The 12,467-nt window shown below is 36.3% G+C and overlaps 4 protein-coding genes across 4 annotated transcripts; 2 read left to right on the forward strand and 2 right to left on the reverse strand.

Moving 5' to 3' along the window:
- Positions 1–127: 127 nt before the first annotated feature.
- lcc2_1 (Laccase-2) lies at positions 128–1,894 on the reverse strand (the record flags this gene model as incomplete). Its single annotated transcript, XM_014683789.1, has 2 exons — positions 128–942; positions 1,012–1,894. 2 exons carry the CDS (start codon positions 1,892–1,894, stop codon positions 128–130), a joined length of 1,698 nt encoding a protein of 565 aa, XP_014539275.1.
- A 638-nt stretch (positions 1,895–2,532) lies between these two features.
- On the forward strand, positions 2,533–3,192 carry G6M90_00g066700 (uncharacterized protein; the record flags this gene model as incomplete). Its single annotated transcript, XM_066130838.1, has 3 exons — positions 2,533–2,683; positions 2,743–2,796; positions 2,858–3,192. 3 exons carry the CDS (start codon positions 2,533–2,535, stop codon positions 3,190–3,192), a joined length of 540 nt encoding a protein of 179 aa, XP_065986747.1.
- A 4,088-nt stretch (positions 3,193–7,280) lies between these two features.
- POLX_0 (Retrovirus-related Pol polyprotein from transposon TNT 1-94) lies at positions 7,281–8,246 on the forward strand (the record flags this gene model as incomplete). Its single annotated transcript, XM_014683790.1, has 1 exon — positions 7,281–8,246. One exon carries the CDS (start codon positions 7,281–7,283, stop codon positions 8,244–8,246), a length of 966 nt encoding a protein of 321 aa, XP_014539276.1.
- A 2,999-nt stretch (positions 8,247–11,245) lies between these two features.
- G6M90_00g066720 (uncharacterized protein) lies at positions 11,246–11,749 on the reverse strand (the record flags this gene model as incomplete). Its single annotated transcript, XM_014683791.1, has 1 exon — positions 11,246–11,749. One exon carries the CDS (start codon positions 11,747–11,749, stop codon positions 11,246–11,248), a length of 504 nt encoding a protein of 167 aa, XP_014539277.1.
- Positions 11,750–12,467: the final 718 nt, after the last annotated feature.

The following is a 12,467-nucleotide window of genomic DNA, read 5'->3' on the forward strand; positions in this document are numbered from 1 at the left end:
GCTACAAGCTAGCTCAAGTAAACAACATACTGCCATGCTGGACTCCGGCTGTCACAGCAGCTTTCAACATTGCCTAATTTGTGGTGGACGCGGGGTCCCAGACATCGCGATCCAGTTGCCACCAGGTCTAAATACCATCTTCGTAAACACCCTGTTTGATTGAAGTGCGGCTGACGTACCTAGACCATGCCTCGCACGTGCTGTTGAGAAAGTCGTGGTTTATCAGTCCCCTGGCAGCTCCGTACTGCTCTACAAACTGAAGGGCAAGTCCCGTATTAGTGTGCCATCCGATGTGACAATGCATCAGCCAAGCACCCGGGTTATCAGTAACAAATGCTAGAACCAGATAACCAGAGCCTGGCAGCAACGCAACATCGCGTCGAGTAGGATTGGAAAGACTGCGTTGCTGAGTAGAGTTATATGTGCCAGTCCCCTGACCAAGAATATAAAAGTCGTGCCCATGCAAATGGATCGGGTGTGACGCAGCATTTTGCGCCTGAATAATCACGTAGACCCACTGATTCTTTTCATCCAGCTGGATGACGTGGCTCCGGTGGGTAAATTCTTTCTCGTCGTTGTAGACTTGAAGCAGGGTAGGATTGGCCCAGTCAACATAGAATGAGGTCTCGTTCAGAGCCCACAAGAAGACGTTTTCTTGCTGAATAAGGTCCGCCAGTTCGAGATCGGACCAGTGCTCCTTACCAGCACTCCGAGCCACATGGGGAACTAAATTATCCAGCGACTCGTCCTCGCACGCAGCGACCTTATAGGCGTACCCCTTCGTTGTCGGGGTATCAGGCTTGTTACCGTAGTAAAGAATTCCGAGGATATTGCCTTGATTCGAATTTTGGGAAGAACATGCGGTCTGGGGCTCAGCACGTATCCAAAAATTATCCGCGACAGAATGCTGATTGGCTTGGACAATAACATCGTAGCGTTGACCTACAATAGTAGCGGGATGTTAGCTGTGAACAAAAACATAACATGGAATAAATACCGCCAAGCTCTTACCCATTCCGATATTCAATAACGTGGTTTCATATGGAACAATGGGTACAAAATCAGCCGCAATAACCGTCATCGTATGGTTATCTATAGAGAATTTGAAATGCGTGTCTATTCCGCCATTGACTAGCCGAAGCCGATAGCTTTTCCCGGCTGTGACCGACGTATTGAACCGAGTTCCAACGGTAGTACCGCTTTCGTCTTTCCATATGTTTGTGCCATTGATTATTGCATTGCTTATACCTGGGGGACCTTTGGTGAGAGTCTCAGAGTAGAGCTCAGAGGCTGTTCTATGATTCCAATCGGACAACAATACTATGCCTTTATCCTCATCATAGTTTGCTGTGGCGGGTCCATTTATGATCATACCCCCTGCAGCGCCGTCCCAAGCCTGAAAGCCGAAGTGTGAATGGTACCAGGATGAGCCGTATTGTGTGGCTCTCCACGTGTAAGTGATAGTACTACCAGGGGGCGTTGGACATTGAGTAATGGACACTACACCATCCATCTCGTTTGTGCGGTTTTGTCGAATTCCATGGAAGTGAATTGAGGTACCGTTTTGTGCAATGCCTAAGTTGTTGGTAACATGAATCACAACTATATCACCCCAGTCCGCGATAATCGTTGGTGCCGGAATCGTGCCATTGATAGCATATGCAACGCGCGAAAAGCCATCAGGTGCAGTGGTTACCTGCTCCAAGTTGAAAAAGTATTCCCTTATAACACCTGTGTCTGGTACTATATCGTAGTAGTCGGTATTTATGTCAAAATCACACCATTGACTTCGAGTAGTAGCTGTATTTCCTGTGCATGGGGCACGAGAGAGAACCGCGCTACCACCAGTTTGGGTAGCAGCAACCGCAAATAAGACAAACGACGGAAGCTTCATGGTAATTTGTCAAGCCCTGGTATAGATATGACAAGTTGAAAGAGTTGTTGTATTATGTGTGTGGCTGTAGACAGAGATTTACAATACTCTGTGCCATGTCTTATATCCCGCTCAAATAGGATCTTGTATTTTTACGCAGGTGTAACATTCAGTTCCTCTTTCCATGTAAGCTCAAAGTTTATGGTAGCCTATTGGCGGATTATTTGTGATGCAGTTGCATACGTATGCTTCCCTATAGATGGTTGCACTGAATCGATTCGGACCTATTCTCAACGGGTCTAGTAGAGAAACGACTGTTGCTTGGATCATTGCACTGACAAATAGATACTACTTCGGTAGATATTAACTTTCCCAACAGGAGTCCAAGCGGCTTGACATTCGTGGGCGCTTGCGACGCATACTTTCGGTGAATTCATCTGAGTGGCCCGGCGATAACGCGGCGATAGGAATAAAAGGATCAACTGCCTATTACATAATAGTCGACATGAAAATAAGTATAGTGTATAATCAAACTTAAAGCATTTCACTCTGCAAGATTTTTGATCTCGGTAAAACCACTCTGTTTTCTGTTTTAACCAAGCAATCATCATCTACCATTGACAGTTTGTGTGTATGTAACTTTACACCCCATTTTCAAAATGTACATCAATCAGAATCTACGACATGCTTTCTTAGCTGCAGTGCTCATTGTCAGTGTCTGCAAGACAACGCTTGGAGCTACTACTTTCAACCTATGGGCTTACGGCTCTAGTCATGGAATAGGAGCGGCAGGCTTCTGCCAGGGCAATGGTGAGGAACTGCACTATTATGCATACTTTCAACATGGCGTGACTAATATAGAATAACAGGAATTATATTTCTCTGTAATGGAACTTCGGCAGGTCATCTGACGCCCATATACTGTGAGTGATGCCTTTATGGTAATCTGAATATGGACATTTACTCACCCTTGTCCTACATTAGTTAGTAACACTGACGACGATACCAATGAGTCTTGGACTGTACACTCCAATGCAACCAATAAGCCTGTATCAACGCTGGGAAAGATTGCTTTGCCAAACTCGAACTCCTCCAATACAGTCGCGATTGTGACCGAATCCAATTCCACATATGGGGTGCGTGATTTCTTTCTCTATGATAGCACCGTTCTTGCCAAGAATGGAGGTCAATGGGAAAATCACTTTTACGCGTTGGCAACGAATATTTCGGGAATCTGGAAACTTGTCTGGGATCCAGAGAATTTGGATAACCATAATTCGCAGCCGGTTGTTCTTCGAAATCTGTCCCCTGAGCACTGAGAATGACCTTGAATTTGAGGCAAAGGGCTTTGTGTTGGGTCAAGGCGTTGGATACGTATTCATTTCTTGGCAGAAATTGATAGTATATTCATTGTTGTCTTGTTCTCGTTGTAAGCTATATAAACCTCCTGTCACAGCACCATCACAACTTGTCTAAGACACTCACGTGAGCACAAACTATTAGTGCACTATAAAGCCGTAGTCTTAGATAGCTTCTTCTTCCCTCCTCCTTAAGGCACAACTACGTTACTACTAGCACCTTAGATTCGCCCCGTGATACTACGCACGTAATGTGTTACCCCGTCTCCTTGAGCGACATAAGGGTGAAGGTGTATAGATCCCGGCTTTACTCCACGATCGAATACATTGAGCCATCGCTACTATCTCCCTCCTCAGCCGGCTCCGCAATGGCACCATCATACGTCCAGCACTGCTGAACATCCTCTCGCTCTCCGCAGACGATGAAGGAATTGTGAGCATATCAACCGCCATTAAAGACAGTCGAGGGTACCAATTAGCGTTGGTTTTCCACCAGTCGATCGGCCTGCTCCTATAATGGTGACTGTTTACAATATCTTCAGCGCAGTACCGAGCATCAAGTCAAAGAGGCTCGTCGCTCAGCATCCCATTGGCTCGAGCGGCTGTGTATAGACCACGCGATAGCGTACTTTTTTTATTTTTTATAATATATTTTAGATAATTATTTAAGTTATTAATATAATTCTTTAAGAACTAAATAGGTCTTAGAATAAGTAAGTATTACAACAGATAACAGGAAAGAACCAAAGAAGGAAGAAAAGCCCGATAATTATCACCCAATATGTGCATTCTCAGTGAATGCATGTTTGTTATAAGCATCTTCGTCACAATTAGCTTATACATATGTGTCAAGGTCAAGTCGCTCACTCAAGGCAACAGCTATTACTATACTGCTGCCTGGCAGGCAGTAATATCACAATAAGTATTTAGTTTTATATTATTCTACTTTTTATATAGGAAATTAAGAGTTTCTTATTTTACCTAAGCTGTCCTATATAATTGTGTGTGTGATAATATAACTTTACTAGTCGGAGAAGCTATAATTTAGCCGAAGGGATAAAGCTGCTCGCGATATATTTGCACGTATATAGGGATTTTATATTACTATTATTAATTCTAAGCTAATTAGAATTATACTTTAAGGTAAAAGTAATCTTTTAAGTATAAATTTATTAAGTATAAAAATAATATTTTTATAACTTTTATAAATTATAAACTATTATTAATATTATAAGTATAATATTATATATTACTTATAAGTAAAAAAAAAAATTAATAACTTAATAAAAAATATAAAAAAAGCTATTATTAATATTAAAGTAATTAATATAATAAATTAAAAAAAAGTATTATTTTAATTTTTCTTATATTTTATAAAAGCTAATAATAATTATTAAAAAAAAAGGTAAATTATATTATATTTTTAAAGTAATATAAAATAATAACCTTATAAACTACTTTAATCCTGCTATTATTCTAGGCTAGTTAGCTAGTATTAATATATCTTCTTATATTAGCTTATAAGCAGTAATTATATATATTATAAAGTATTATAATAATAAATCTAAAAAGAAGATAAAGCTTTATTATAAGCTTATAAACTAGGTTTTACTATATACCGCTTACTTTTAGCTATTATTATTTTTCTTTTTATATCTAATAAATAAGCTAATTATTAAGAGAAATTACTTAATATAAGAGATTTCTTATTTATTACTTAATATTTCTTTATAAAAAAGTATATAAATAATAGTTTTTATAAATTATTATTTATTAAAATAATATATATACTTATATTATATTAATAAAAATATTAATAAAATTATTAATAATTATAAAAAATATTTTAAAAGAAATAATTAATATAAAAATATAACTTATTTTAAGTACTTATAAATATATAATTTTAAAATATAAAAAAAACTTATTAATTAAGTAAAAAAAAGGGTTTTATTTTACTTTTTTTAATATAATTTTATAAAAGCTTTATTTTAGTTTAATAACTTTTATTATATTAAGTTAATAATAGCTTATTTATATTATTTTTTAAAGGATTTATATATAATAAGTAATTATTAGTTTAATTTTATTATAATTATATATAAGTATTATAAAAAGTATTATAATATTTATTTTAATAATTATTATAAAAAATTAAATATAAATAAATTAAAAGTAAAAAATAATAAATTTAAACTTAAAGTTTATAAAAAGCTTATTATAAAAAAAAATTAATATAAATTTACTTATATACTTTTTAATTACTTATTAAAAAAAAAGATATTAATATTTTTAGTTATTAAAGTATTAATATTAATTATAATTAAACTTTTTATATTAAATAATATATTAATAATAATATTTTTAATAGTAATTATTAAAAGTAATATAAAATAATAAACTATTATAATTTTAATATAAATTATTAGCTTTAAAAGCTTATAATTTTTTAAATTAAAATTAGCGCCTAGTATATAATATAATAATAAACTACTTTCTAACCTAGAAATTATTTTAGTTATTACTTTATATAAATAGTAAAGGTAATACTAGAAAGTTATATTTTATTAATTTACTTTCTGTGTACTTTTAAGCTATTACCGCCAGGAGAGGGATATTAGTTTAGTATATTATACTAATAAGTATTATAAGAAACTAGATATTAAGTACTACCTTATATTCCTTATTATACCTTTTAATTAATAAGAACTTTAAGCTTTTTTTAGCTATTAATAAAACCTAGCTTTAAAAGAAACTAAAAAATATTAAGTACTTAATTATTAATAAAAAAAGTATATTAGAATTATATTAGTTATTATAAATTAATAATTATTTTTATAAGGCCTTTTTAAATAAAAATAATAAGTTATTTAATAATCTTAATATCTTTTTAATTAATAACTTTTTTTAGCTTTTATTTATATTATAAAAGCTATTTTATTATAATAAAAAAATATAAAAAATAAAAATTAAAAGTAAAAATATATATAAATATTTTAATAAATTAGTTTTTTAAAGGTTATTTAATAATAATAAAATAATAATTAAAAAGTATTTTATATTACTTTTAAAAAATTATAACTTTTTTAATTATTAATTAAGTTTTAAAAACTTTTTTTAATTTAAGTATAAATAAAACTAAATAATTAAAAAGTTATTAGGTTTATTAATACTTTATAAGTATATATAATTAAAAATAAGGTAAATAAATATAATTATTATTATTTTAATTATTTTAGCTAGCTAGTTATATAGGTTAAGGCTAAGAATATTAGCCTTAATATTATTATTACTTCTAATAATATAATAGGTAACCTTATAAAGTAAATTTTTATATATATTAATACCTACTTAATACTAATATCTAACTTTTAGTAACTAGTTAGCTTTTATAATAGCGCTTATAATATTATTTATAATATTAGCTAGGTACCTAGAATTAACCTTATTTAAAACTTTTTTTATATTATTATAATAAAATTTAATAAGTATAATAAATTAATATTTTTAATTATTATTAATAATTAAAAAATTATTTTAATTTTCTTAATAAAAAAAAACTTTTTTATTAAAGCTATTTATTATACTTATACTTAGTTTTTTTTAATTATATATTATATTATTATTATTTATAAATTATAAAATATTATTAAAAATATAATTATTATAAACCTTTTTTATTAAAATTTTTAAATAAGTTTTAATTATATAGTTATTTTTTATATAAAAATACTTAAAAGCTTAATATTAAATATATTATTTAATTATAATTATTTATTTTTATAAGTTTTTTTTAAATAAAATAAAAATAAAAATAAAAGATTAATATTATAAAAAATAATAGGTTCTTACATAAAATCCTTATAAGATAGACTAGAGTTCTGCATAATAAATTATATAACTGCTCAAAGCTTAACTAGATTACTAACTAATATAATAGCTGTAATAATTACTTACTTGGCCTAAGAACTCTTAACCTTTGGATAATTCTACCCCTTGCACCCACACAGCTCTAACGTGCAAGGGGTGGAGTAATATTTTATCAATATATGGTAATACGTATTGCCATATCGGAAATACTATTAGACACACTGGACGCACTCAAGGAGGCAGGGATTGACCGTACAGATGAGGAACCCTGCGTCTTCACCGACGGCAAAATTCTGGTCCTTGTCTATGTCGATGATATCCTGATCCTCAGCCCGCCGCAAGAAAAGGAATCTGTGGACAAGCTTGTCAAGTATCTGCAAGGCAAGTCCAACCTTCGCGAAGAAGAATTTAAATGGTATCTTGGCATCAGAGTCATAAGAGATCGACCAAGCCGGAAGATCTATCTCTGTCAAGATGCCCACGTCGACAAAATTGCGCGAAAGTTCAAGCTCTGCGACTCAAAGCTTCGAGTATCATCGATTCCGATCACGACTACTCCTCTTGTTAAGCATGATACACAGGCTTCCAAGGAAGAGATTCAAGCATATCAGGAAGGAGTTGGGTCTCTGATGTATATCGCAGTCATGACCAGGCCTGATATAGCACGAGCAGCTACACAGCTTGCAAGGTTCCTGACAAACCCATCACCCGAGCATCTTGCTGCCGCTGACCAATGTATCCGCTATCTCTACACGACAAAGTTCCTTGCCATCGTCTATTATGGGATGCACGTTGGAGAAGCACTTGTGATTGCAAGTGATGCGTCATTCGCGGACGATGCTGAAACCCGACGGTCGTCGCAGGGATATGTAATGACACTTTTCAACGGACCAGTTGTGTGGAAGGCTGGACTCCAGGACACAGTTACGACTTCGACAACTGAGGCAGAAATCTTGAGCTTAGAGAGAACAGCCAAGGAAAGTTACGCCGTAGACCGACTGCTCAGGGACATTTCTCTTGATCTTGGACCTCTCAAGATATACTATGACAATCTTCAGTCAATCCGACTTGTGGTTGAGGAAAACCAGAGAGTCACAACGAAGCTGCGACACGTTGATGTTCAGAACATGTGGCTGAAGCAATAATTCAAGAAGGGTAGGTTTCTGGTAGAATACCTACAGACCGACCAGATGCCAGCAGACGGCTTGACGAAAGCCTTGTCGAGATCGAAGGTCGAACACTTCCGTTCAATGCTGAACCTGATAGATATCAAAAGGGAGACGAACTTGGAAGAGAAGACTGTGACATAAGATGGTAATGAACCTACGGGTGGGTGTGACCGTGTGATACGCTGATATCTTCAAGCAGCGTTGACTTGATCGCTCAACGCTGGGGGGTGTGTCGCATATCAGGCCTACCCTAATTGTACCTCATGAAAAATTGAGACAGTGTTGCAGCTGCCTGGCATGCAGCTGCAACAACCTAAACTATCAAAGGTTTCTTTTGTGTATAAAGAGTTCTTGCTCCTCAGATAATTCTCATTTAATACAATTGGCGCCTACGGCGCCATTTTACTCGATCTTTTGTGACCCTCAATTGTCTGACACGACGCTTTGACATCCAGTAATTGCACCAAGCTCTGCGACTCCAGCCTACAAAGGCATTATCCGACATTTGTAATTCTGTAACAGCAAATGTAAATCACAATTTTAGCTAGATAGTCATCTCATTACTAAAACAAGACAAAGGTTGTGTATGCAAATGCTAAAATATCTCAGTAATTTGTAGATATAATATAGCAATCAGAACATATAAGGATTTAATTATTGTGAGCAACTCACGGATAATATTCTAATATCTCTAGCTTCTTGGTTTATACTTAAAGGTATTTTAAGGCCCTTCTTAAATTTAATATGGCTAATATAAATACCTTTTTTTTAAATTCTCTCCTAAAGCTTTAGGATAAAGCAATTAGAGTGTTATTAATAATCTTATTAGAAGCTAAAATCCCTGATAATCTGGTGAAAATTATAGTAGGAGGGTAACCTATACGATTAGCGTGATTAAAGAGTAATAGTATAAATTATTAAGTAAACGCGTAGGCACTAGTAACTAGTAATATAGCTATTTTATAAATATACATACTAGATTACTCTAGGAAGGGAAGTGATAAGCTTAGCTTATTTTATAATTAAAATATTATTATAGTATATCTTTTCTTAAAGCTCTTAGTTATAGCAGTAATAAATTCTAGGAGGTACTTCTTGGTAGAGAGGTTGGCCTTAAAGAGTAGTATCTTGCCACCTGTGCCCTGGACCGCTTTAATAGTTGGTTTTAGGTTATCTTAGGTATTATAAATAAACGTAATTGGGTACTGAGGCGCAAATTTTAGAGCAACTTTTGTATTAATGTCCGGGGAACCTGCAGGCATAGACGATAAGCGTTAGAACTATAGAGCTGCTTAGAATAGAACTTACCGGTAGCCAAGATGAACACGAAAGCTGATGCCATTATAACGTGTTAAGCGTGTTAAGACTATCTCTCTGCCGGTTTGCCAAGACGACAAGTTGTATTGGTCAGACACTGAGTAGGTTTGCTATTTGTGCTACGATGGGCAGCGAGCCATCTAGCTACCAATGCTGCATTTGACAACAGGCAGAACTTATAAAAGCAAAACTTGCGTAATTGCTACAGTTGTGAATAAGACTATGGCTGCCTTGGATACCGCTAGAATTGCTAATACAACGTCTAGCGCTACATTTGCCTCGGCAAGAACGCCAGTGGCTTGTTTAGCTGTTGAGCTTATCCCGATGCGGTCGCACTGCAACACTATGCGTTAATCTTCCTGCTATTGCTCGTCTGATCACGAACGGCGCACGCGACATTGTAACCGGACCGTCGGGCAGATTACTCATCAGGTCCTCGGCCTTTCGTCAACTGCCCCAAGGAAGCTTGTCAGTATCTATGTTGCCTTTATCTGGTTAACTATTATAGATGGATCAACGACCGTTCGCTATTATCGCAGGTGTTGGTAAGGATGAACAGCATTACTCCCGCTGGTTTAGGCTTGTAGTCTGACCTGTAACAGGTGCAGGAACTGGTGCTGCCGTTGCAAGGAGATTTACTAAATAGTATCTTGTGGCACTTTTGGCAAGGTCACCGAAATTTACGAGCAAGTTGGTCTCGTAAATAGAGGTTGATGGAGGCATTACTGCTAGCTTCCAAGCCAATATCTCGGATGACCAGGCTTATAGTCTTGATATCAGCTTGTGAGTAATGTATAAAACAACTACGCGAAGCTGCTAACCAATAGTAATAACAAAAGGACTGGCGCATTTCTTTTCGCTTAGGCTACTTTATCTCTTCTTTTATTTACTGTAAGGAATATAAAACTTATTTTTATGCTGATTTTTACCGGCGCCACAGCTGCTATAAAAGCAAACGCTTAGATGCAGTTATTTGCCGTCTTTAAGCATGCACTAAGAGTATTATTATAAACGCTCTCCCTTAAGTTTAAGCTATAGGGTGTAAATGTTGGCCATATAGTAGTCGACAGTGTTATTTGGATACTATTAATAAGCTTATTAAAGCTATTTTTAGCTTAGGATGTAAAGCTGGATCCTGATGCGGTAAGTGAATGTGTCACGTTATAAGACTTATACTAATTAAGCTTCTTTATAAAATTAATATTCTTGTTGTTCCCCCTCCTAAACCCTAGAAAATTAAGATATTTAATACTTTCGGAATACTGCTGCCTGAAGGGCAGCAGTATGACGACTACTGTTGCCACTTGCCACTCTGGTGGCAAAAGCTTGCGTGGTTCAATCAACAGAGGCAGTTTTATCCAACAGAATGTCCTTGGGAGTCGAGATAGATGCCCGGTAACCTGTTGCATTGCAGATCGCCAACAGCTACTGGCATCTTCATGCACAAAACATTTCTTGCATGACACCAGAGATTGCTATTCGACCGTTTTGCGAAACCTGGTAGAAATCAGAGTGGTGAGAGAGAGAAAGCAAAGTACTTGGTTTAGATTGCTTATTAATTGGACGTATATGTATACAAATAACACGGAACAGTGTTGCAGACCAAATGAGATCACTATATGATATTATACATCATTTGATTATCTGACAAGGTATCACTACGCGACACCATTGAACATCTTCCCAGCGCGCCAAATCAGCCTAAAGCACACGATATTGCTCGCCCACCAAAAGACGGGCCTCAGCGCCGCCCAGCCCATGGTGATACTCAAAACGTAATTTCCAACAAATGCAACACGCAGAACCGTATAAGCAAACCCCGCGGAATTGATGTCAGCAGCCGGCAATCCTGCCAACTTGGCCAAGATGAGGGCCGTCGCGAAGATGGGAAAATGCTCCATCGAGTTGGCGTGAGCTGCTTCGTTGCGCTTCAGCATATCAAGCTGCGCCTGAGTAATTTTGCCCTCCAAGACGGCTCTTGGCCCAAATTTGTCGAGATCAGTTCGTGGGCTGACGTGATTGTCCATTTTGTAGAGCATCTTCAAAGCGCGAGTAGAAGATAAGGTGTGTGACCAGAGCGCATTGACGATGAGGTAAGTAGCCACCATATCTCGTGGCTCGGAGCTTGACCCGAAGCCGAGAATCGAGGCGAGGGAAGACATGATGAAAGAATAATTCTATTCAAGTTTTTTTGAGACACACAAAGGATGTTATGGCAGGATACACAGGTCGAAAGTTATGGCTTTGAAAAAAATACCCGAAATGTAAATAGGAGAGGGCTGCAACGCAGGCAGGTCGCTCCTGAAAATTGGACCTTTTAATAAATCAGATCCAGCAGCATAAGCTAATGTTGAAATGACCGTTCGGGTTAAACGCACGGTGCATTTTATTCCGGCCGCCAGTGTTGCACCGACTCCGAAACTGAGGAGATTAGATACAAACGTGTACAGCTTCCAATAATCAAGGCATTTGCGTTGCCAATCCTTAAGGTTCAAGGCCTGTTACTGCCAGCTGTTGCCGTCGCCTTGAATTCTACGCCTCACATGGGGATCCACCGTCATCTAATATAAATGCATTATAGTGAAAGACCAAGGCTGTGAGTGGTTTTTGAAGGTCAGCAGCATCAGAGCTTGTAAGATAATTTTTTAGCAGGTAAGACAATGTATAGCTTTTCCCCGAGCCTTGGGACCCGCAGATGAAGGTACTTGAGGGGGCCATCGTATTGTAGAAGACAGACTCTATTAAAACGCACCCTTAGGGTTAGGGTTAGGGTTAGGGTTAGGGTTAGGGTTAGGGTTAGGGTTAGGGTTAGGGTTAGGGTTAGGGTTAGGGTTAGGGTTAGGGTTAGGGTTAGGGTTAGGGTTAGGGTTAGGGTTAGGG

The sequence above is a fragment of the Metarhizium brunneum genome, chromosome 3 (assembly GCF_013426205.1).
Source record: "Metarhizium brunneum chromosome 3, complete sequence".
Taxonomy (NCBI): Eukaryota; Fungi; Ascomycota; class Sordariomycetes; order Hypocreales; family Clavicipitaceae; genus Metarhizium; species Metarhizium brunneum.